The sequence below is a fragment of the Polypterus senegalus genome, chromosome 2 (genome assembly GCF_016835505.1).
Source record: "Polypterus senegalus isolate Bchr_013 chromosome 2, ASM1683550v1, whole genome shotgun sequence".
Lineage (NCBI taxonomy): Eukaryota > Metazoa > Chordata > Cladistia > Polypteriformes > Polypteridae > Polypterus > Polypterus senegalus.
The window spans coordinates 151,168,573-151,193,369 of record NC_053155.1 but is presented as its reverse complement, the minus strand read 5'-3'; the positions used below and the strand labels follow the sequence as shown (position 1 = coordinate 151,193,369).

Here is a 24,797-nt window from a genome sequence, read left to right as displayed (position 1 = left end):
GCCATGTCATACATATTGAATATATATAGTAGTGTTGCAATAGGCTGGCACCCTGTCCAGGGATTTCTCCTGCCTTGCATCCAAATCTGCTGGGATAGGCTGCGATCCTGCTCTGGATTAAGCGGGTTTAGAAAGTGTTGTTCCTAATCTGAGATGCCATTTTTGTCATTTTGTGGCAGTCCATACTCCTATGACCTGCTCTTATTCTGCTCATTATGGGTTTACTGTTTTTGTGCATGAGCTATTCAAGTCTCACTACCCTTAACCTTGACACTACATGCTTGTTTTTCTTTGTTTCCCTCTATAGAGCTAGGTGGGGTCTGCACACTGCTTTAACCCTAAGAGCCCTATTCTTCCTAAGCCCCTCTGATTTTCATGACCACACCTGTTAGAATACAGTAGTACATATTTTCTGATTTTTTTTTACATCTTTCCAGGCATCAGAGATCATTATGGTTGGTAGAAAATAAAGCCCAGTATGGGAGAGTTTTTAATACAATATTGAAGACATCAATTGTAAGCACATTGTTTTGGAGCAAGATACAGTATGTTCTGTGCTGCAGACATTTAGAGTACCTTAAAATTCACATACATTTCATCACAAATTGGTCAATTCTGGGCAAAAACAGGAAAACATGAAAAGTGCCAACAGTCAGCACACATTTTTTCAGCACAAATGACATAGAACATGTTTTTAAAAATGATAGAATTGTTCATATTCAGTATCTGGTTTTGATTATGCTTGTTGAAATCAGACAAAAACAAAACCAGATAGTAGTCTGTGTAGTACCACTAACATTTATTGTATCCAATCCCTGATTGTGACACAAAACTAAACTCCATAGTAGCTCTTTAACCATACCACAATACTAAACCTAAACCTGAAACTAATATACTGTATATAAAAATTGAATAGAAAAGTCTTTGTGAAATAAAAGCTAGATTAAAAATACATCATGAAGGAAAGCTAAAACTAAACTGAATTTCCATGTAAGATCAGAGATAATACAGAAATAAACACTAATATAAAAATGCAAAACTATAATAACCTTGGTTCGTAAATAACTCTTATTAATACAGTATTGCTATTTAATTAATCATTAATCATACATATAATTATAGTACGAAAACAAAAAAACCTATAATTGACAGCTTAAAAATATATTTTGTAAAAATAAACATTACGCGATGGAGGACATTTTTCATTTTTTAATTCAGCACCAAAAATATAAAAATCACATGAAGTAATGAAAACTATTTTTTCAATACACAGCTGTGATAATTAAAACACAATGCCATGATGTAAGTGTCAACACTGTTTGGGTTAGGATAAACTAGCCGTCCCCAAAATTGTACGAAATTTCCGAGTAGACATAAATGAAGTTAATGAAAGCGTCAAATAACAAATTTAGTGTTAAATGGGTGAGAATGCACTGGATAAAAAGGTTAAGAAAAGGCGGGTGGCAAAATGAAACCGAGACGCATCTCCTGACCACATTGTGACGAAGTGATAAATAGATAAAGATTCCGAAAATGAACAATATGACGATCATGTGTAGCACGATCCATCAAGACAGGTGTAACGTACTGCGACAAACAGAGCCTCTGTCTATTCCTCTGTCATTCTTCGCCCCGACCGATAGGTTGAGATTTCTTAATACGGCAGGAAGTTTGGACCTCCTCGGCTGCCGTTATTTTATAACCTTTCCCCTTTGTTATAGGTTTTTAAAACACATAATGCTAATTGAACTTTTATGTTAAATGTATGCTGCCTCTCACCTGATGCCTTTGCTCCAGCACTAACTGGCTTCCCAGAAGGTCCTCGCCATGTTCACCGCCACTTCCGGCTCCAGCGGCCTTTGTAAGTGAAGCTTGGGCTCGTTCTCCGCGGATCTGTCAAGCTCTGTGTTAGTCGCCGGGTTTGGGGATCACTTTTGGATGGCGGAGCTGCAGCACGGCACGCTGATAAAAAATCCCAGACTTAACACTCAGAGTTGCGACGAATTATGTGACACGAATTTGAACAGGGGGATAAAATGTAATAATAGTGGCTTAACTAGTTTCACAGAAAGTAAAACAATTACATACAGGTAAGCACAAGACTGGAAAAGAGTGAGCTTTTCTCTATCTTTTTCAAATGCCGGACAAATGTGAGAGATTAGTCACTCAGAAGGAGAACGTGAAAATAATTATTTTCGGTCCGGCCAGTTTTCAAATGTGTAAGTTTTTAAATTTAATTTTTAAGTTGGACGGACAGTAGTTATAGCCGGGGACGGGCTTTGAGTACCACTACCATCCTGCGTGGTATGCATGATCAGCTGTGTCTCCTTGAGTTTTTAACAGTATCAAGATTAAAGGATAGTTTCTGTATTTTTCAAATCGAAGATCTATCTTCACAATCATTGTATTAGCTCGCCACATAAAATTGTAAAAAAGTAAATTATTTAAAAAAAAAACAAAACTTGTCTGTTCTTACAGGTTACAATGGTGCTAAAGAGTACCAGGGTTCATAGGTGAATGAAACTTGAAAAAAATACAGACACTTTGAAGCAGCAAAGTTTTTAATTTAACAAAATATGTCCTCCATATTTATGAGGCATCTTTGTAATAATTAACGGAAAACAGAAATAATTATTTTTATCATAGATTCTTTGAGTTTATTTTCTTTGGGTCAGAATACATCTCTTGTTTGCTTTCCTGCTCACTGCTGCTGTTATGGGTGGAGTGCTTATAAGTCTGCTTTTGCAATTCTGTCTGCCATGTCTTGTAATAACAGACAGATGCACCCTCAAATCATGTGTTTATTTTTTCCTAAGCTGTGTGTTATTTTACATGTTCTACAGAGTGAGATTCATGCAAACTAGCAGTATAGTTTAGGCACTGTTCACACACACACACGTCTGAACTGAGCATTTTTCTGCCTATTGCAGCATATCAGACTGTCCACATGGGCTTTTACCACTTGCGTTCAGTCGGATGCACGTTCAGATGGCAGCTTTTTCAATTTCTGCCACAATCCATATGAGTATGAAGAAAACGATTTTGTTGAATTTACTTAAATTCATTTAATGTTCTGGAGGACTGGATGTGTCCCATGATTGTGAGTGTCTTTACACACATTATCAACAAAATAAAAATGATAATAATGGAGGATGCAGCATGCAATCAAAACTTGAAACTGAAATCTTACAGTTTTTAAAGAACTTCTGCATTTCTTCATAGAGTACACAAAAGCTGTGCCGTCAGAGGGTGAACCCTGTAGTGGACGGCAATGTTTTCTCTGCCTCAAGTATCAGGAGGATTTTTAACACAAGGAGGTCCAGGGGCCTCATGCATAACGCCGCCCATAGAATTCACACTAAAACATGACGTATGGAGAAAAGTGGAAATGTGCGTACGCACAAAAATATCAAGATGCATGAGTCTATGAGTTCACCAGCTCCTACATTCTTCTGCTACATAAATCCCCACGCCAATCGTCCTAATCCTCTAACGACCACTCTCAAAAGATTGAAATTGATAGATTTCAAACATTAGCATGAGGGAGAACATTTTACACTGCTTCATGATCAGTGATTATGAATAATGTTATTTTTAATTTCTGATCCTTTACTGGGGATCTAGCAGTCTTTGGACCTCTGTCAGAGATTGGAACATGACAAATTTCAATTACAATTGAGAATATTTAGAATTAAACATTTACATTGAAGCATGTATTTTAATATTTCAAATATGTTATGCAGCTATTCTTGTTTGCTATGTACAACTACTTCATGAAGTAAATAATTGCACATCTTGTAAATACCTGAATTAGGGTAGCTTATACTAATTCAGTGTTTTACTTTAAACAATATGGATATGCTATTGTTTCAAGACACTGATCAATAATTGATAACATTCTTGACTTGAAATATGGACTTGTCTGGTAAATTTTAAGACTATTTTATTTACCTATGGATCTCAGTACCCTTCAGCTCCATTGCAAGCTGCAAGAACAGACAATGTATTTTTGAAATTTATATTAAAAAAACACTTTACTTTAGAACACAATTTTTTGTGTCAAATTAATACAGGTGGAATCCCATTGTAATGAAATTCATGGGTCCATAAAAATATTTTGTCATAATGGGAATTTCATCATATTTAATATTGGGAAAATACGTATACTATTGTGACTTGGGCGCTGATGATTCACCATCTCTGATGACAATGACACAAGAACAGCTGTGTAGCTGTTCTGCTGAGTCTGGTAAGCAGTAAACCAAGAGCAAAACAATTGGATGTCCTCTGCAGGATCAGGCTTACCGTGTAACATGCTTGTAGCACAATGTTCAGAACATTTAACACAAGGCTTTCACCTGCTCTTACTCACAGTCTCCTAGTTTGCCACAGCAGTGATTCCAAGCTGCTGGTGTCCTTCTAATCTGAAATTGAGAGCTAAAGCAGGACGATGGCCCCTGTGTCGCGGCTCCTATTTTGTGTGCCTGGATACTGAAGTAACAGCTCCTATTCTGAATGAAGTCTTGAGATTGTACCTACCTTCTCTATACAGTAATAAAGTACCTGTATATTCCTTGGAAACCTGGACTCAACTTCCTGTCTCTTGTGAAACTCTGTAACCCAAGCTTGACAATACTTGTATAAAAAAACAATGCTTCTTAAACTGCAAAAAGTATTTATTTGAAAATGAGAGTTTAGGTGCAACTTTTTTCAGAGTAAACTAACACAGTTTCTCAGTTTTTTTTTTCATTGCAAAGAAAATTTTGAGAAGTGCTAAGACACTTAAACAGTACAGTATCTGCGCATAACACAATTACCCATGCTGCTGTATAATGTCACACATACACTATAACTGAGCCTTGCTGAGACCAGAAATTTCACAACCGACTCATTTCCTGTTGGTCTAACTAGGAAGAGACAACCTGTTGTGGGGTCCCTGAGATTTGGCAAAAGTATGGATGTGGCATTAAGTGTTTTTGGCAAGTATTAAGTATTTAAGTATTTGTGGCCATTTTTGGTTGAAAAAACATTTGTTATAATGAATTGTACATTTCATTTTAATGAAATCCATTAAACATCATGTGATACGAATGTTTGTCTGGTCCTGCAAAAAGCATTTCTTATTTTGAAATCTGTATTACTTTGGTATTTGCTATAATGGGATTTGACTTTTATATATCTTTTTTGTGAGGAAATAACTTTAACTTGAAAATACTTAACATATTCTGTAACTCAGAGTTTTAACTGAGACTAAGTATGAATCTGGTGCCCCTTTAGAAACTGTTCCTAATTTTCCTCTGAATGCTAATGGGGTAGGTTCTAGCCTTCATAACCTATGATTAGATTAAGTATTTTTGAAAACAGAGAGAAACATTTTAAATTGCTAAAATCAGTAGAAGACAGTAGTTCCTCAGAATACCACAATTTGTTTGACAGAATGTAAAGCACTTATTGGACCTTCTGTTCATCCATTGCTTAAATCTGTTTAATCCAAATTTATAATTGATAGGAGCTGAAGTGTATCCAGGAGCATCATGTACTATGTAGGAATCAAACCTGGACTTGGGACTGTCCCATTCCAGGTCATACTCGCACTGATCCAGCTTAGTTGATATTCAACCTAAAATCCATGTATTTACACATCTGTAAAGAATTCTGGAGTACTTGGAGTTAAACCCACAAAATCTGTGATAGTACTACATACAGACAGTGATTGATCCTTATTTAAAAAGTCTTTTAGAGGTATGAGGCAACAGTACTAACTGCTGTTCCATAGTTATGCAATACTTTGATCATCAAATGGAAAATTTATTAGTAAGTGAAACCCAAAGCAGCATGGCATGCATTTTCATAGGCTTGAAGGTAACATAAAATAGATGAAGAAATTGCAGTACGCTAAAATTCAGGATCATAGGTGCTTGGATTATTTAACATTGCTCAAAAATCTTGTCCAAGTTGACTAGTAGCTACTCCGTGGATGTTCAGTGCACAGATAAAACTGTGTTGGCAAACATCCAAGGTGGTGTTGCTGTAGTGCATACTAATAAGACAGATGTAATTCTGGTATCAATGTGTGAGGATTTTTTTTTTTCCCAGCCACTTCCTCTGTGCTTCTCTCCTATAGCTTGGAAAGGCTAGGTGGCATGGTTTTAAAATGGTTACAGCTGATGATTCTGATTCCTCAGAGCTCAAGATTTAAATCCTGGCATGGACACTCTTTACTTCAAGTGTTCAGGTTCTCCTTATGTCTTTGTTTTTGTCATCTGTAACATACCAGATTATGTGTAGGTTATGTAAGTTTGTGAGTGAGTTTGTCCTACATGGACGAGTGGTCCTTCCTGTATTATCATTATGGAAAGTTTGTTACTCTTAAAGAATATCCTTTATTATTATCCAAAACCCGAGGCGGAAATGAGACTGAAGTTAAAAGCATACTATTAAGTATTGAACTTTGAATTTTGTATAATAATTCTGAATTAACTAGGCAAGACAAAATACTGACTAGACAAAGTTAACATACATTTTTTAAGTGGCTTGTCCCAATTACTTGATTTATATAAAGCACCTTTAATTTTAGCTGCCAAATGTTATTAAATGAGCAGTTTATTTCCCAAAGGGTTGCTTTTTCTGTTGAACCAAATATCTAATTTGATGTCTCCAGTTTCCTTGTACAGTCAATAAAAATAAGCTGTTAGATTGACTGTATGACTGTGCATCTGATCTGAAACTGGCTTCTTTTACATTGGAAAAATGTTCTAGCTTTTCTACACAAGTTAACAACAACAATAACAACATTTATTTATATAGCACATTTTTATACAAGCAGTAGCTCAAAGTGCTTTACATAATAAAGAATAGAAAAATAAAAGACACAATAAAAAAAAATAAATCAACATTAATTAACATCGAATAAGAGTAAGGTTCAATGGCCAGGGGACAGAAAAACAAAAAAACTCCAGACGGCTGGAGAAAAATAAAATCTGTAGGGATTCCAGACCATGAGACCGCCCAGTCCCTCTGGGCATTCTACCTAACATAAATGAAACAGTCCTCTTTGGATTTAGGGTTCTCACGGAAGGGCTTGATGATGATGATGGTCACGTAGACTTCTGCCTTTTAATCCATCCATCATTGTTGGAGCATCATGAAGCTTTGAGTAGGTGGAGGTGGCGCAGGCCACCACCCCAAAGAAACCGGAAAAAGAAACAGAAAAGAGAGTAGGGTCAGTAGATTTTAGAGCCACCATGAATAGTTATTATGATGAATTGAACATACAGAGTATCAGGATTAAGTTAAATTAAGTTAAAATGAAGTTATAAAAGGCCATGTTAAAGTAATGTGTTTTCAGCAGTGTTTTAAAGTGCTCTACTGTATCAGCCTGGCGAATTCCTATTGGCAGGCTATTCCAGATTTTAGGTGCATAGCAGCAGAAGGCCGCCTCACCACTTCTTTTAAGTTTTGTTCTTGGAATTCTAAGGAGACACTCATTTGAGGATCTGAGGTTACGATTTGGAATATAAGGTGTCAGACATTCCGATATATAAGATGGGGCGAGATTATTTAAGGCTTTATAAACCATAAGCAGAATTTTAAAGTCAATCCTGAATGACACAGGTAACCAGTGTAGTGACATCAAAACTGGAGAAATGTTTGATTTTCTTTTCCTAGTTAGGATTCTAGCAGCTGCATTCTGCACTAGTTGCAAACGATTTATATCTTTTTGGGTAGTCCTGAGAGGAGTGCGTTACAGTAATCTAGTCGACTGAAAACAAACGTGAACTAATTTCTCAGCATCTTTCAGTGATATAAGAGGTCTAACTTTACTTATGTTTCTTAAGTGAAAAATGCTGTCCTAATGATCTGATTAATATGTGATTTAAAATTCAGATTACAGTCAACAATCACCCCTAAACTTGCTTTTAATCCTAATGTATCCAGTTTATTTCTAATAGCCTCATTGTATCCATTATTGCTGATCACTAAGATTTCAGTTTTCTCTTTATTTAACTTGAGAAAATTACTATTCATCCATTCTGAGATACAAGTCAGACATTGTGTTAGTGAATCAATAGAATCGGGTCATCAGGTGCTATTGATAAGTACAGCTGTGTGTCATCAGCATAGCTGTGGTAGCTCACGTTGTGCCCTGAGATAATCTGACCTAACGGAAGCATGTAGATTGAGAATAACAGCGGACCCAGGATAGAGCCTTGTGGAACACCATATGGATATCATGTGTCTTGAGTTGTAATTCCACAACTAACAAAAATTTTCTCCCTGTCAGGTAGGATTCAAACCAATTTAAGACACTGCCAGAGAGGCCCACCCATTGACTAAGGCGATTTCTAAGAATGTTGTGATCAATGGTGTCAAATGCAGCACTCAGATCTAAGAGGATGAGAACAGATAAATGGCCTCTGTCTGCATTTACCCGCAAGTCATTTACTACTTTAACGAGTGCAGTTTCTGTGCTGTGATTTGTTCTAAAACCTGACTGAAATTTATCAAGAATAGCATGTTTATTTAGGTGGTCATTTAACTGCATAATGACTGCCTTCTCAGAACTTTACTTAAGAAGGCAGGTTAGAGATGGGTCTAAAATTTTCAAGAGCGAGGGGTCAAGATTATGTTTCTTAAGTAGGGGTTTAACTACAGCAGTCTTAAGACAGTCTGGGAAGACCCCAGTATCTAGTGACGAATTTACTATGTCAGAACATTATCAATTAGCACGCCTGATACTTCTTTGAAAAACCTTGTTGGTATCGGGTCAAGGACAGGTGGAGGGTTTTAATTGAGATATTATTTTTTGTAAATCAGGTAAATCTATCCTAGTGAAAGAGTTTAATTTGTTTATAACAGGATGCTGGGGTTTAGGAGGATCCTTAGTGTTGGGGAGATATACTATGTTATTTCTAATATCATTAATTTTTTGATTGAAAAATACAGCGATAGCCTCACAGGTTTCACTGGAAGCACTTAGGAGGCATTCCTTTGAGCTACCTGGGTTTAGTAGGCGATCAATTGTAGAAAATAAGACTCTGGGATTACTAGCATTGTTATTTATAATCTTGAGAAATAGCAGCGCTCTCAAGACGGACAGTGTTATTGTATTCTGTTATTTTGACTTTTAATATTTCATGGTGGATAGTAAGTTTAGTCTTCCTCCATTGACGCTCAGCTCTCGGCATGTTCTCTTTAAATCAGACACTCTTTGGGTCTTCCATGGTATAACAATGCTAGAAGATTTTTTCACTGTCTTTTCAGGTGCAACTATGTCAACAGCAGCTCTCACTTTAGTATTAAATCTTTCCACCTTACTATTTACATTATCCTCGCTATTATAGCTGGCACTATAAACGGACTGATTGCTTAAAATGTTTGTAAGTTTTAAAGCTGCTGCGAGTCAAAGAAGCGTTTTTAACAATATGCTTCTCATGGGTGTTTCTTATCATTATTTCTATATTAAAAGTAGAAGAAAATGGTCTGATAGACCAATATCAATGATCTGTTTTATATCAACTTTCAGTCCTTTAGTAATCACTAAGTCTAATGTATGACCTGCTTTATGTGTAGGCTGATTTATGAGTTGTCTCAAATCAAAAGAATCCAGGAGGTTCATAAATTCTTTTACTTTTAGATCACACTGATTATCTATATGAAAATTAAAGTCGCCAACTATTAGGAGTGTGTCATAGTTAGTAATTAAAATTGACATTAAGTCAGAGAATTCCTCAAAAAGACGCTTATATTTAGGAGGTCTATACACGGATAGTACTAGAACTTGAGAATCTCCATGAATAACAACGGCGAGATACTCAAAGGACTTGAACTTACCAAAACTGACATCTTTACATTTTAATCGGCTCGAGTAAATGTTAGCCAATCCGCCCCCCCTTTTTTCCTGGCGGTCTGCATGAGTAAAACTGTAATCCGGAGGCAGATTCGATTAAAACAGCACGCGCATCTGAATTAAGCCATGTTTCATGTTAGTGCAATAAGATCTATTTTTTATCACTAATAAGATCGTTGATAAAAACGTTTTGTTAGTTAAAGCTCTAACATTTAATAGTGCCATATTTAATGTTTCGAGGTGCAGAGATGAATACTATGTGCGTTATTGATATTTGGAATAGGAACTAAATTATTTTATTAGCGCTCTGTGTGTATTTTTGTTTAATCTGTGATCTGTTTTATAGTTTTAATACATTGTTCCTCTAAAATAGTGATTTTAATTAGATTATTGGAGTTTATGCCGTATTTCCTAGGTTTTCTACGTGCATTGAGATTGCTTATTACAGTATTAATGTGTGCACTTTAACGGAAGACTCTATTAAACATTCATCATGTCCTAGCACAACAGTATTATTTCGGAAAGGGGTTAAGAGCAGAGATAGATAGTCAAGAAAACGAATTACCTTCGATATGTTTTGGAGAGGACCCGGGCGAAACTGTTCGGATGCAGGCCATCACGCTTGAAGAGACGCGCCTTTCCAAAAGAGATTCCAATTGTTGATGAAACCGACATCCTTCTTCTTGCAGAAACCCTGTAGCCAGTTGTTCAACCCTAGCAGACGACTGTAGTACTCGTTGGATCGCCTGACGAGAGGTAGTGGACCCGAAACAAAGATCTTTGCCGATGGGGTCCTCTCCTTCATGTCTTTAATCAAAGTTGCAAAGTCAGCCTTCAGGATTTCTGATTGTCGGTGCCTTATATTGTTTACGCCGCATGCAAAACGATTGCTCCAACTGCCCTCTCCTTGTGTTTCTCGTAGACTGGTGGCGCACGTCTCATTACATCTCGGACACGAGCAACAGGAAAACAAGAAACAAACGATTTTGCATTAGGGCATACGACATTAAGGTTTCTAACGATAGAATCACCTACCACTATTACATCACCAGGGGCTGAAGGCGAACTGGGGACGCGGAGAGGGTCAAACCGGTTCTGAGATAGGATGCTCGCCGATGGAGGTGCTCTGGCCTTGAACCCCCGCCTGCATAGCTGAAATCCACCGAGGTCATCAGCGGCGTCGCTCCTACGAGACGCGGGGGTGAGGTCGGCACAACGCGGGGTTGATGTTTCGCCGGTTCCAGATGGCAAGGACGGTTTATCCAACAGCCGGGCCTTCAGATCTCTAAGGTATCTCCGTCGGGACAGGAGTTTCTGAATCTGTTCGTCGAGTGCCTGGAGTTCTTCAACTACGATTTCAACGCGAGTTACCCCACCGTCGGCCATTTTCTGCTTCTGCTTCGTGCCCTAGGAGGAATGAGAGAGAGAGAGAGAGAGAGGTTAGAGCAGCCAAAGCAAGCATTACTAATGTATACTTTGGGAGCTATAAATGCAATAAAGCTAATATTTTTGCTCATTTTATTTTAATCACGTTTGTACTTATTTATTGGCCAGCAGCCGTATCACATGCACTTCAGAACAGGTCATCCACCTATAGCTAAGCATGTTTGGGCCCAGCCAGTACTTGGGTAGGGGACCAACCAGGAAAAGGTAGGGTTTCTCCTGGAAGAAGTGTTAGTGAACGCAGCAGGGGGCACTTACCCTGTGGTCTGAATGTGGATTCCAATGCCCCAGTGCAGTAATGTTGACAGCGTGCTGTGTTCTTCATAAAGGGTGGGGTGTATATGATGTCCTGGCTAAATTGCCCACAACGACCTAGTTATTCTGACATGCCAGTCATCCATTGTTATGCATTGTCTCTAACTGGCTAACTATCTCTCACCCCTACACCACCTAATAGGTAATGTGTGATGAGGATACTGGCACAAAATGGCTGCTGTTGCATCACTGAGGTGGATGCTGCACATTATTGGTGGCTTCTCACTCACTACATAAAGCACTTTGAGTAGTGAGAAAAGTACTACTGTATATTTATCCAATGCTATCTCCTTGTAGCAGGGCATGTATCCCAGGTTGAGGTGTTCCTCATAGTGTTTGTTCCACATCTTAACAATTTCCCCCTAAGCGGAGAGAATCTTTCCATCCCTGCTTAACACAGTCTGGACAGGGTCACTATTTCCCCTGCTGAGGAGCCAAGTAGTTTGCCAGAACAGTCACTAGGCCAGCCTGTAGTCTTTCTTCAAGACCACTTCAAACTCCTCCACCGCTGGAGCTTTTGCTTACATAATCACTTTTGCAACTGTCCTGTTAGCCTTTCGGTGCCTGACAACTGAGTCGGGAGATCCCACAGACAATATTTCTCTGAAGGTCACCTCCTTCAGTCTGATAGCTTCCCTCACACCTGGATTCTAGGATTGCCACCATGTGATGCCCTGACTGCCTTAAGACCACAACTTTTATCAGTCACTTCAGTAACTGAGGTTTTGAACAGGGCCCATTCGGACTCATTGTCCTTATCCTCACTCTGTATTTTGGAGATGATCTTTTAGTGGTAGGAGTTCAACTCCTCACAAACAGAATCCTCAGCCAGATATGCCCTGGTTCATATGACCTGTACCCCTTTTATGTAGTCGTAACTCATTACCAAGTGGTGATCAGTTGATGGCTCTACCACTCTCGTCATGCAATTGTCCAGACTGTATGCTTTAACGTTTGAGTAGAGATTTTAAATTTAGCTCCTACATAACTTAGGCCTCATTTATAAAACTTTGAGTGGTTTCAAGCGTGAAAATACTAATACGGCAAAAAATAGAAAAATCCGTATGGAAAAATAATCAGTTTTATAAAACCTGGCGTATGTACATTTCTATGCAATTTACCATTTATAAATCACAATCATCATGTAAATATGCTTTCGTGAATGTGCCTCAAAACTCCTCAAACGTATGCAGTCATGATGCTGTACGTTCATTGGCTGGTAGAGCGGCCTCCTACGTGATGCATCCAGTAGTGCCTGATAGAATTTCTTGTGTCTAAATTAGAGGCAGGGAAGGAACCGTAATTTGGTGGCCTAAGCACGGGTGTCAGCAGCATGTGCAAATATGTTGAATGGCAACATGTTACTGTTGCTGTAAATGCCATGAGCTCCAGCTGCACCATGCCTGAAATAAAAATAAAATGCTAAAGTGGATCACTAGTCACCAGCAGAGTGGTTATGCAACCATAGGAGAAAAAACAACTATGTTTGCTGATTCGATTTTGCGAATGGCATCTGTAATTTGAGATGTCTTTGTATGCGGCATTATGCCACAGCATTTCTGATGAGTCTCATCTTGGCATCACAGACGACATGTATGTTAATTGATTGTACTGGTTTATGGTTGTAATGGCCGTCTGGAATATGTGTGTGTGTCACTGTGAGTTTGCTCCTTTCCCCATTCCTGTTATTGGTGGAATGACTTAATTTGTAAGGCCGGTCAATGGTACATGGGGAGGGGAGCTAGCTTGGAGGGCCCAACAAACTGTACGGGGAGGAGCCAACAGTATGTAAATGGGTGGCGGAAAAAAGGAGAGAAGAAGTGCCGAGCCAAGAGAGAAGTGGACGCCATAAAAAGAAAAGGCAAGGGGGAAAGAGATGAAAGAGATTTCCACATGGAAAACGTCAGGTAAACCTTGGTTAATTTCAGGACAAATTATTTTTCCTTTCTGGCGAAGGTATTCGGGAGAGGACCTGATGGGCCAGCACTAGGGACAGTTGATCTGTCTGTACGTTTCCCAGAACAGAAGGTATGGTTCGGCGAATCATTCCCCACCGCAGACTGAGATAGTTATCTCTTACAGAGAATATTTAAATGAATACAAATACATTATTTTCATTTTCTTTTTCTCAAATTTATGTACTAGTGGCGTATGTGGTTAAGTGCTTTGTGCTGTGATTTGTGTTGGGTGGGAACACATAATATGTATATAGGGGTTTTTTCAGTAACTGTGTGTAATTTCTTCCAATAATCATTTTTAACTGAACTCTGCATTCACTGGTGTGTTTCTGTACTTGGGGTGGTGTAGTAGAAAAGTAGTGTTAGTTGCTTGCGTCCCGGATTATTATTATTTTTTTTTTTCTTTCTTTGCTGCTGCACTAGGAAGGCAGCACATATAATCATGCCGGCTCTAGGAGTGGTACACATGTGAGTTGTCATTCTGCTGGTTTGCCTGCATTTCCCTACTTGATCAATGACTTCTTGTCATTTCCTAGTTTCTCCGAATTGTTGTGTACATGTGGGTCAGAGTTGCCATAAATAAACTAACATTCCTAATCAAATTTTCTTTTATGAATCCTGGCATTTGAAAGAGAAATTATGTATACACATTTCATGCCTTATTTTGTGTGTACAGTAGGTTTATAAATGATACCCCTTATGTTTTTACTGCTACTCTGGTATTATCACCATAATGATGAAATGCACCCTTAGGTTTAATTTTATTGTATTTTAAATTGTGAAAAATGTGCAAAATCCTTTTTATATTGTGATACTGATTTGGGAATGGCTAAAGATGTATGAGTGAGTTCTGTGTATCTCAGTACAATACTGAGTTTTAAAGGTACAGACTCAGTCCTAGATTTCTTTTTTATCTTACACTAGCAAAATACCCGCGCTTCGCAGCGGAGAAGTAGTGTGTTAAAGAAGCAATGAAAAAGAAAAGGAAACATTTTGAAAATAACGTAACATGATTGTCAATGTAATTGTTTTGTCACTGTTGTGAGTGATGAGTGTTGTTGTCATATATATATATTTACACACACACACATAAACATATATATATATATATACATATCTATACATATACACATATATACATACATATATATATCTACATATATACACATACATATACACACACATAAATACATACACACACATACATACATACACACACATATATACACACAAATACATATATATATATACATACATACACACACACATATATAAACATATATATACATATACATACATATCTACATATATACACACACAGCTATTTCAGTATCAGTGCAATACGCTGCTTGTTAAAATGGATGACTCCCGCTCTTACGTGCAAGTCTGCGTGGATATTATGAACTATCGTATTTGTTCAAGTTCTATTTAAATTTTAAACAGAAGGAAGTTTTATTTAGTCGACAGAAATATCTTTGGTAGGAATGGTAAAACAGACAGGAATATTATTCGTGAATAAATCAACTCAAACCTTAAACAACTTATAATATTTTGCTCTCCATAAAAATATATCCTGTCTAAATTATACAAGTTAGAAATAAAGTAAACGTTAAAAGAACAAACATTCAAATTTCTTTACTCTTATGTAATTTAATATAAAAATAAACTTAGATTTTAAATATCCCAAAAGATTTTGCTCTCCATAAAAATATATCCTGTCAAAATTATACAAATTCAAATATGAACATGCTGCATAACAAAACCTGGAAATATAAATAAAATGTGTTCTTTTCAGCAATAACAAATCAAATCATTCAGTTGTCTTTGCTCATATGTCATTTTAGAGCTGGACGCCTGGCATCTTTTTTTGGCAATAAGTTTGTTTATGTTTGGTGTGAGGTTCTGTGTTGTGGAGATTCTCAGGATGGATTGCAGGTGCTCATCAGTGAGGCGACTCCTGTGTGCTGTTTTGTTAGTCTTCATCACTGAGAAGAGCTTCTCACACAGATATGTGCTACCAAACATGCACAAGGTTCGAGCCGCATGTAGACGGACTTTTTTTGTTCTTCAAAGTCACCAAAGTGCCGTGCAAACTCAGTGCGCAGTGCGCTCAGTTTATCAGCAAAGTGCGTATTTGGGAACACCGTAGTGACGACTTGGTTCAACATTACTTGGCAAGGTGCACTGGTGCATTTGTGTCTCCCATAAAAGCAGCTTCACTTGAAATCACTTTGTGATTGTGCACGGGTTAAAACGTCCGCTGAAGTGTCAGATTCTTATTTAATTATGCTGCTTTCTGTATCTTCTGCATTGCATTCAGGTTACCCTGATGTTTTGTCTCATAGTGCCGTCTTAGATTAAATTCTGTAATTACAGCCACATTAGCTCCACAAATGAGACACACGGGTTCAGTAAACATATACTCAGCCTCCCATCGGTTTTTAAAGGCTCTATTTTCAGAATCAACTTTTCTCTTCAGCATCGTGTGAGCTAGCTTCGCAATAACTTGCAGCATCATAAGGTAGACTTGATTAACGCGTAAGTGTTCGCAAGGCAGCTGAAGCGCTGCATTATGGGATCTGTAGTTTATTGTGTTACCAGCGCTTCATATACCCGGCCATTAATAACAATAATACAGTATATAAAATGATCTCGGGGCGGATATAATTACATGCCGGGCGGATGTGGCCCGCCCTTGAGTTTGACACATATGGACTAAATAGAACTTGAAAAGATATATTTTTTCAAATGTGATCGCAATTCAGATAGAGTTGACGCAAGACTACAGCCTGCATGCCTCAATAAGTCATCCTCCCTCGCTCTTACTTTTTACCGCTCATCTAATGAATACACTGAGTATGGCTTTACCAAAACAATCATTGATGGCGAATAAAGTATCCATTATTCGAGTATGTAGATCGGGATATATATATATATACATATATATATATACCATATATCGCAGCGAGAAGTAGTGTGTTAAAAAGCTAGAAAAGAAAAGGGAACATTTTAAAAATAACGTAACATGACTGTCAATATACAGTATTTGTTTTGTGAGTGTTACTGAGTGTTGCTGTCATCAAGGATTTGATTATCATTATTTCTTTCAATCAGGTTCGTATTTGTAGGATGTGTTGTGTTCAAGTTACATTCCGTGTTTGTCAATCGTTGTAAAGATGACAGGTTTCATTCATCGATTCGTTTCTTACTGCATCAATAAACAGCTCGTCTTCTTCTTTATCTGAGACCTGACACACTGCATGCACGGGTTTTTTTACACTGTCTTCCTTTAGCGGGACATTGACTTTTTCCAACGTGTGCTTTGTTTCCGCGGTAGTTGGATTTATGAATATGCTTGTATGTATTAGACGCCTTCATATTTTTGCTGCCTTTTCAATTGTATAATTCGGTTTTGTTCAGCTTTTGGAACTGTTGCTTTTTATCTGTGCACTGCGTCAGTTCACGTGAGCCACTCGGTGTACATGCATCGAAGGTTCCCAGCTGTGCTGGTGCCATCTCGTGCTATGTCCATGGCTGTATTTAATGTTACCTTAGTCCTGGCACTTAAAACTTTCTCTCGCAGTTTCGCTGAGTTTGTGTCAAACACCACCCTGACCATCTCATCTTCCTCTCCATAAGCACAGTCCTTCACCCGTGAATATTTACCCGTGGCAGTTTGCTATTGGATTGCCGCTGACGGACGGCCTTATATGGGCAGGCACTAAATTACAAACGCCAGCGGCAGCCTGTCTATGAACTTATTAATTTAAAGTGTAGGTTTACATCGTGCTTTGTTTCCGAAGTAGCAGAACTCATGAATATGGTTGTATATGTCACTCACTCGCTTCTTATTGTTTCGCTGCCTTCTCAATTATATAATGCATGTTTTCTTCAGCGCTTTTTTGAGGTCTTCCTGGTTTTCTATGTACTGCGTGATTACGTGGGAGGCGTGATGATGTCACACGAAACTCCGCCCCCACGGCGTTGAAGCTCATCTCCATTACAGTAAATGGAGAAAAACTGCTTCCAGTTATGACCATTACGCGTAGAATTTCGATATAAAACCTGCCCAACTTTTGTAAGGAAGCTGTAAGGAATGAACCTGCCAAATTTCAGCCTTCCACCCACACGGGAAGTTGGAGAATTAGTGATGAGTCAGTGAGTGAGTGAGTGAGGGCTTTGCCTTTTATTAGTATAGATCATATATTGGTTTATAAGGTATGTTTATAAGGTATGATCATCCTTTAATGATTCAGTTGCAGCAATGGGGAGGTGAAATGCTACAGTTGATTTTTTGTGATTGAAAATATGACCAGGTATTGTATTGTGAGCTAACCTTAACTGAAAACGAGAGAATGCTTTTGACATTTTTATATCAAGGTTTTTTGGGCATTTTCTTCAGGCGTTTTTTAAGCATTTTTCAAACATTTTTTCTATTGTTTTCAAAGAAGCATTTTGCAGGGAAAATATGATTGACATTTCTGTTTTGTAGGTTGTGAGGCGTCCTTGTTTTGTGAGGTGATTATTGTGTCTCCAGAATATTTTCTCAGAGTGAAGCTTTGGAGAGAGATAAAGTATATTCAAGAGAATCTAGAGTATAGTTATTATTACACCTTCTAACAGTCCTATAGGAGCTGTTTTTTTCTTTGTGCGGAAAAAATTAATGAAGGGTTAAGACCATGTATCAATCATTGTGGATTAAATAAAATAACAGTGAAAAATTAGTACCCTATCCCTCTTAAAGATTTATTATTAAATCAAGTCACAGGGTTCACTATTCTTTCCAAATTATATTTAATCAGGATCAGGGAAAGTGATTAATGAAATACAATGTGTAACACCTCCAATGGCTGTTTTAAATACCGGGTTATGCCCTATGGGTTAACCAATGCACCATTGATGATTTTTCAGTCATTGGTGAATGATTATATTGACGGCATAGTTAACTTTTTTAGAGTTCTGGATACATATGTCCAACATGTCAAAGAGATTTTATGACAAGAGAAAATCACTGGTTGGTCAGATTTGACAAGTGTGAATTCAATTAGGATAAAGTTTAGTTTATTTGGATACTAGATTAATCAAAAAGGGTAGGCAATAGATCAATCTGAGATGACAACTATTTTGAATTGGAAACGGGTAGCAAAGATTTGCAGGATTTACTAATTATTATTGCCTCTTCATTAAAAACTTTAGCCATTTTAATGCCCTGTTACATCAATAAAAAGGAAGAATCATTGGAGGTTCATTTGTACCCAGTGTACTTGAGAGGCCTTTGAGAATCTTTAGTCTTCGTTTACTAGTGTACTGATAATACAAAATTTGGATCCTAACTTAAAGTTCTTAGTAGGTCTTGATAATTTTAGTATAGAAATTAGTGCTAATCAGTCTCAGAGATATAATGATCCCTGAGCATTGTTTTCAAAGAAACTTATAGTGTCTCAATTACTATATGGGCGACCAAGAACCTTTAACAATAAAACTGGCTTTGGAGGAGTGAAGGCTTTGGTGCGAGGGAGCCACTTTTCCATTTATGATTTATAAAATGCCAGTCAGACTAGATGGGCTTAGTTTTATAGTAATTTCAATCTTACAGTTTCTTGTCAAGGCAAGGCAGATGTTTTTTCCAGATATTGCAAGCAAAATGAGGTATCAACAAACCCCTGAACCCATATTACCTCCTGAGAAAATATTATGGATTACTCTGACCATGGCTTTAGATGATTTAGATGAGTTGATTAAGTTGCCGCAGAATAGAGCCCCTAATCCAGAGAAGATTCCTTAAGAAAAAAGTTATGTTCCTGCAGAATTATGTTTCTGCATGATCTCACAGAGTTGAGTAAGAATAAGTTTATGTGGGCTCATGCATCTACTATGTTTGGAATACTGGTGTTAGTCAATCTTTGATAAATCTTAAAAAAGTATTTTTGGTGGAAAAAACATATACAAAGACATGCATGATTATATTGTTGCTTGTGAAATTTGTTGTAAAAACGTTGTCTCGGCAGTGTCTAATTTGCCTACTGAAAGCTTATTCTTGTTCTAAATTACCCATGAGAAGCTATTTCCATGAATTTTATCATGTACCTCCCTCCTTCAAATGGGTTCATAAGTAGTAGTAGAAAAAAGGTTTTCAAAATGTGCACAGTTTATTCCACAAAAAAGCTACCATTAGCTTAGACTTTTGACATTTTTCTTGAACTTATTATCTGTCTACACTGCTTTCCTTCTATTATTATTTTAACAGTGGTCTCCAAATTGTCTGTCAGTTCTGGAGATTTTTCTGGGGTGTACAGTTAATCTCACTTCAGGATACCATCCTGATTCTAATGGTCAAACTTAATGAGTGAACAGGGATTTAGAATAATACCTTCAATTCACCCTTAATTCTACTTTCTCGGGTTGCAATGATTTATTACCGCTGGCTGAATTCACTAGAAATATGTTGCATCACTCAGCATTAAAAATGTCACCATTTGAATGTTTGTGTAGGTTTAAGCCCCATTTACTGGACTTCACTCAACTATTCCCAATGTGGTTGAGTACCGTGCAGACTTAAGAGATAAATGGTAGCTGATGTGGGAGAACTTAAGGACGTTGGGTGACTCTGCCAAAAAAGTTTACACATCATAAGAGAAGGTATACTCCTGTCTTTTGAGTTGGGCAGAGAGTGTGGCTTGCTGCACACAATAACAACATTAGGGTTCTGTCTCACAAACTGGCACTACATTGTATTGGCCTCTATGTACTTAGGAAACAGTTTGGATCTGTGTCTTATGGTTTGACTTTGTCCGTTCACTTCAAGATACATTTAACTTTCCAAGTGTCTAGTCTGAAGCCAGTTAGTTATACTCCTTATTATACCCTATGGCCTCACCTCCTGAGGCCTCATGTATAAACGGTGCGTACGCACAGAAATGTTGCGTAAGAATGTTTCCACGTTCAAATCGCAATATATAAAACCTAAACTTGGTGCAAAGCCACGCACATTTCCACGGTACCTCATACCCTGTTGTACGCTAGTTCTCTGCTCGGTTTTGCAGACTAGCAGCACCCAGCGTCAAAACAGTACTACTGTTCCTGTGTGGTTTATCTTTCTTTTTCAGATCCACGTCCCTGCCTCGGCTTTATAAATACACTGAAATTAACCGCATATTGTTTATTTGTTTAATGCATCAGATTGTAATTAACCGGTAACAATATAATGGTCCACGGAATGGTCAAACTATTCCAAATACCATAACTGCTTTAACGTTGTTACTCTCACTGCATCATCTTGTTCTTCTCTCAGCTGCTCCGGTTAGGGCTTGCCACATCGGACCATCTTTTTCCATATTACTCTCACTGCACCACTCGGAGCAGTTGATCGGAAAGAGAATTATTGGTATACAGCATCAAGCATACGCTGCCTCAGCCATGCTTCCTATTTGAACTGCTTATCACATTGCAAATGCTTCAAACCTTTCCTGTACGGACCTCGCGGTTCAGAAAGAGTTTCATCCTAAGAGCTGTAAATGCACTCAATTAATCCACCAACTGCTCTTTGTAGAACTGTTTGTACTTATTTGTACAATCACCTCACTGTAAACTTGCACACAGTTATAATCTTGCACAACCTGAGCCACTTTATAAAGCGCGTATTTACATATGATGACAATATTATTTTTAAGATGAAATGCAGCAAAATATGTTTTATAATATTATACAGATAAAACTTTAACTTCATTTAAATAATCTATATTGTTAATAATTAAAGGACACGGTGTTGCTACGCTAGCAAGGATTTGGTGCTCTGTTCATGGATTGTTCCTGCCTCGTACTATATGCTTCACTGGGACTGGCGTGAAAGATAGAATAATTAAACATGTACTACGAAGATATTTCAATGTTCCTTTAAAGTTTTGAAGAATCGGCGTTATAAGCGTACAGGTGGCTTAATGTCTATTACAGAGCTGACTGTGTGGTGATCGGTTACTTGGAGAAAGAAAAGGAAGGACAGGAATTGGAGGTTAGTGTGTTTGAAAGAGACAATACTGCAGGGGTGGCCCTAGGCATGTGCAAACTGTGCACATGCACAGCGCCACCAAATCCCAGGGGCCACCACACCAATATATATTGAATATAAAACAGAAAGAGAAAATAACGACACAGCTAAAAACGCAGCGGCAAATTTCGGCAAAAGTTAAACGCTTGTGTCATGAGTGCGAGGCGGCTATGCAGTGTCCGCAACGGACGTGGCCAGCCGCCATGCATAAGATACCATATTAACATTGGCGGCGAAGGAGCCACTGATTCTTTCTATGCCCAGGGCCGCCCCTAGCCTAGAGCCGCCCCTGAGTACTGCTGCAATAAATTATTTCATCGAAGGTCATGCACAATCACTGTGCCACCGTGTTCCCATGTTTAATAATGTGCTTTAACTCCTATCATCATGAAAATGATATCACATATACATCTCAGTATTTTAGTTATTCAGAGAGCTGTAATATCATGAATATAGTGGATTCTGTGTCCTGTCGGAGGAAGAGAAAGCCGGTTTAAGAAACACATAGTGATTCACACACATAGAGCATGTAGAAGAACACATATAAAACAAAGAATTTAACGTGCTACTTTAATTATGATGTGATTTGAGAAACTGGTTAATTAAACTATTTTAAGGTGAAGTTTATGATGTTCTACTTTAATGACAAAATAAACTACGTGATTAAAGTGGAAATTTCGAGATTGAAGTTGACATTTTGTGCTTTTTCCCCACTGTGTGCCTTTTTTTTTTCTCTGTACCCTAATAAGCTTTCATATGACACTCGGATGGTGGGCTACAACTCGCCTTTTCACGGCGGCTTTGATATCTGACAACTTCTTTTTTATTTCGGGCACTGTGTGACTTTGTGAACAAGCTTTTGAGTTTCTCCGACATGCTATGTCACTCAGTCAACTTCCTTTTGTTGTTTATACCACTGTTTAAACCTCCAAATAGTACGTTTTTCCTTGCCTCCACTTGGTATTCGCTGAAATTCTTCCATTTTCCCCTCTTGCTTTTCCCATTGTCTTTTCACAGAATGCTGAGCTTAAGGGCTATTTATATTGATTTGCATATTCAAAGAGGCGTAATTCTGGGAGGAGTTGGGGCAGGACAGCAGACGCGTGCACGAGCGTTACACCGCACGCCGACCAGGATTTATGTAGCGGAAGAATGCAGAAGTTAGCGAACGCACAGATTTATGCATCTTGATTTTTCTGTGCGTAAGCACATTTCAGCTTTTTTGCTTACGTCATGTTATAGTGTGAGTTCTATGCACGGCGTTATGCATGAGGCCCCTGGTGTTTTGGCACATGGTTCTGAGGAATTTGAAATGTAGTCTGTACTTGATTCATGTCATCGATGTACTATGTGGGAAAACTTAATTTACTGGAAAGATTATGATTCTAAAGAAAGCTTCTGGGTACAATCTAGTGATGTTCATGCTCCCTGATCAGTTCTATGGATTTATGCATCAGGACTATTTTATTATCACAAAATCCTTAAAGTAGATGTGAAAATCTAACCTTTTTTGACAAAAAACACATAACAGACTTGTATCTGTTAATATTTATTGACCACTATGCAAAATCAATGTTTAGAAAAAGTCAGAGCACCCTTGCTGTTTCCATTTCAGTTACCTTGGTAATTGCGGCCAGGTACTGCTAATCAGGTACATTGGAATAGTTCATGATCATGAAAGTTCTGCTACCATCTTGATATAAAAGTAGAAAAACCCTTGACAGTATGGTCCAGAAGTGCTCATTGTCACTGCTCTGGGAATATTCATACTGTCTTTATAAAATAATCAGTGAATTTTGAGATCTATATTTTTTTTATGACATATGACTTTATGAAAGTGGCATTTTAGAACAGAACTTTAAAATAATTAGAAGGAAACATAGTTGATGTCTTCAATATAGTAAGATAGTGGAATTTTTTTTATGTTTCAGCCTAATATTTGACGAAAGTCAGCATGCATAATAGTGTTTAGTAAGAGAAATATTTAATGATCAAATTACAGAGAACCCAAGAATGTTGTACTTAATTCAATGAGCCCACCCCTGCGAACACATGCTGTCCTCACTGTGTGTCTACAAAGATTTTACTCAAAATATTTCAAAGAGCATTCTGTAATGTGTGCATAGTTGATCAAATGACTATAGGGCAGATCTTATACTGTATATAGAAGCAGTGTTTTAAGGCTAAAAAAATATAATGTCTGTCGTACATCTTGTAAGTATTTGAGCTGCTCTGTAATCATTATCAGTTGCTCATATTTACTGAAGTTGCATGGCCCCTAGTCAAATCTGTTTGAAATCTTTAATGTACTGTATTTATTGAGATTTCTTGTGGAGGCCACATACATACAAAGCAAGATATTTATCACAGATACTGCAATCGCTTTGTTTCTTGCAGCAGTAACAAATTGAAAAAAACAACAGGTGTAAAACCCAAAGTAACAAAAATTTGTTACCTTTCTACTCTTTTTTTTTTTCCTTACTGATTTCTGCCACTTGGAGTTGTCAGTTTTTTATGATGTTCTCACTAACTAGCCTTTACTCCATTATATAGTTTATCCAATGCTATGTTTTTAGCAAACGCCAGCTTTGAAGAATAAGACAACGGATCTTTTCCAAAGTGCTTTGCCAGGGAATTTGCATTGTATATGGTGCTTGAAAAAGCTAACCTAACAACTTCAGTGTGATTTTTTTTTTTTTTTAACATATTGCTTTTGATGTGATTTTAATTTAGATTTTAAACATTTACTGCTTTCTTCTTGTACTTGGTGATACACTGTAACTATCCATTCTGATTCTACAGATTGTATTGTTTATGCACTTGTTAAGAAAGTTTTAATCTCAAAAAGAACATAAATTTTCCTTACCAAAAATAGTTTTGTACATACTAGATCTTGTAGCATTGCTGGGGAAGTAGTTAGCATTTGATTTTTTTTTCCATTTTCAGAAAAATAAAATGCATACTGAATCTGACTGGCTACAATATTAATGCAGTCATTTTCTTGATCTAACTTTATGATTGTGTTTTGGATATCCATCCATCCATCCATCTTCTTCCGCTTATCTGAAGTCGGGTCGCAGGGTGCAGCAGCTTGAGTAGAGAGGCCCAGACTTCCCTCTCCCCAGCCATTTCTTCTAGCTCTTCTGGGAGAATCCGAAGGCGTTCCCAGGCCAGCCAGGAGACATAG

General features: G+C 37.7%; 1 protein-coding gene across 1 annotated transcript in view; it reads left to right on the top strand.

The window, feature by feature from the left end:
* The first annotated feature begins 1,633 nt into the window (after positions 1-1,633).
* ubac2 (UBA domain containing 2) overlaps positions 1,634-24,797 on the top strand; it is a 311,947-nt gene continuing 288,783 nt past the window's right edge. Inside the window, exon 1 of the mRNA XM_039744818.1 lies at positions 1,634-1,861. Within this exon, the coding sequence (XP_039600752.1) occupies positions 1,828-1,861 (34 nt within the window). The 5' untranslated portion in view covers positions 1,634-1,827. The remainder of the gene's footprint in view (positions 1,862-24,797) is intronic.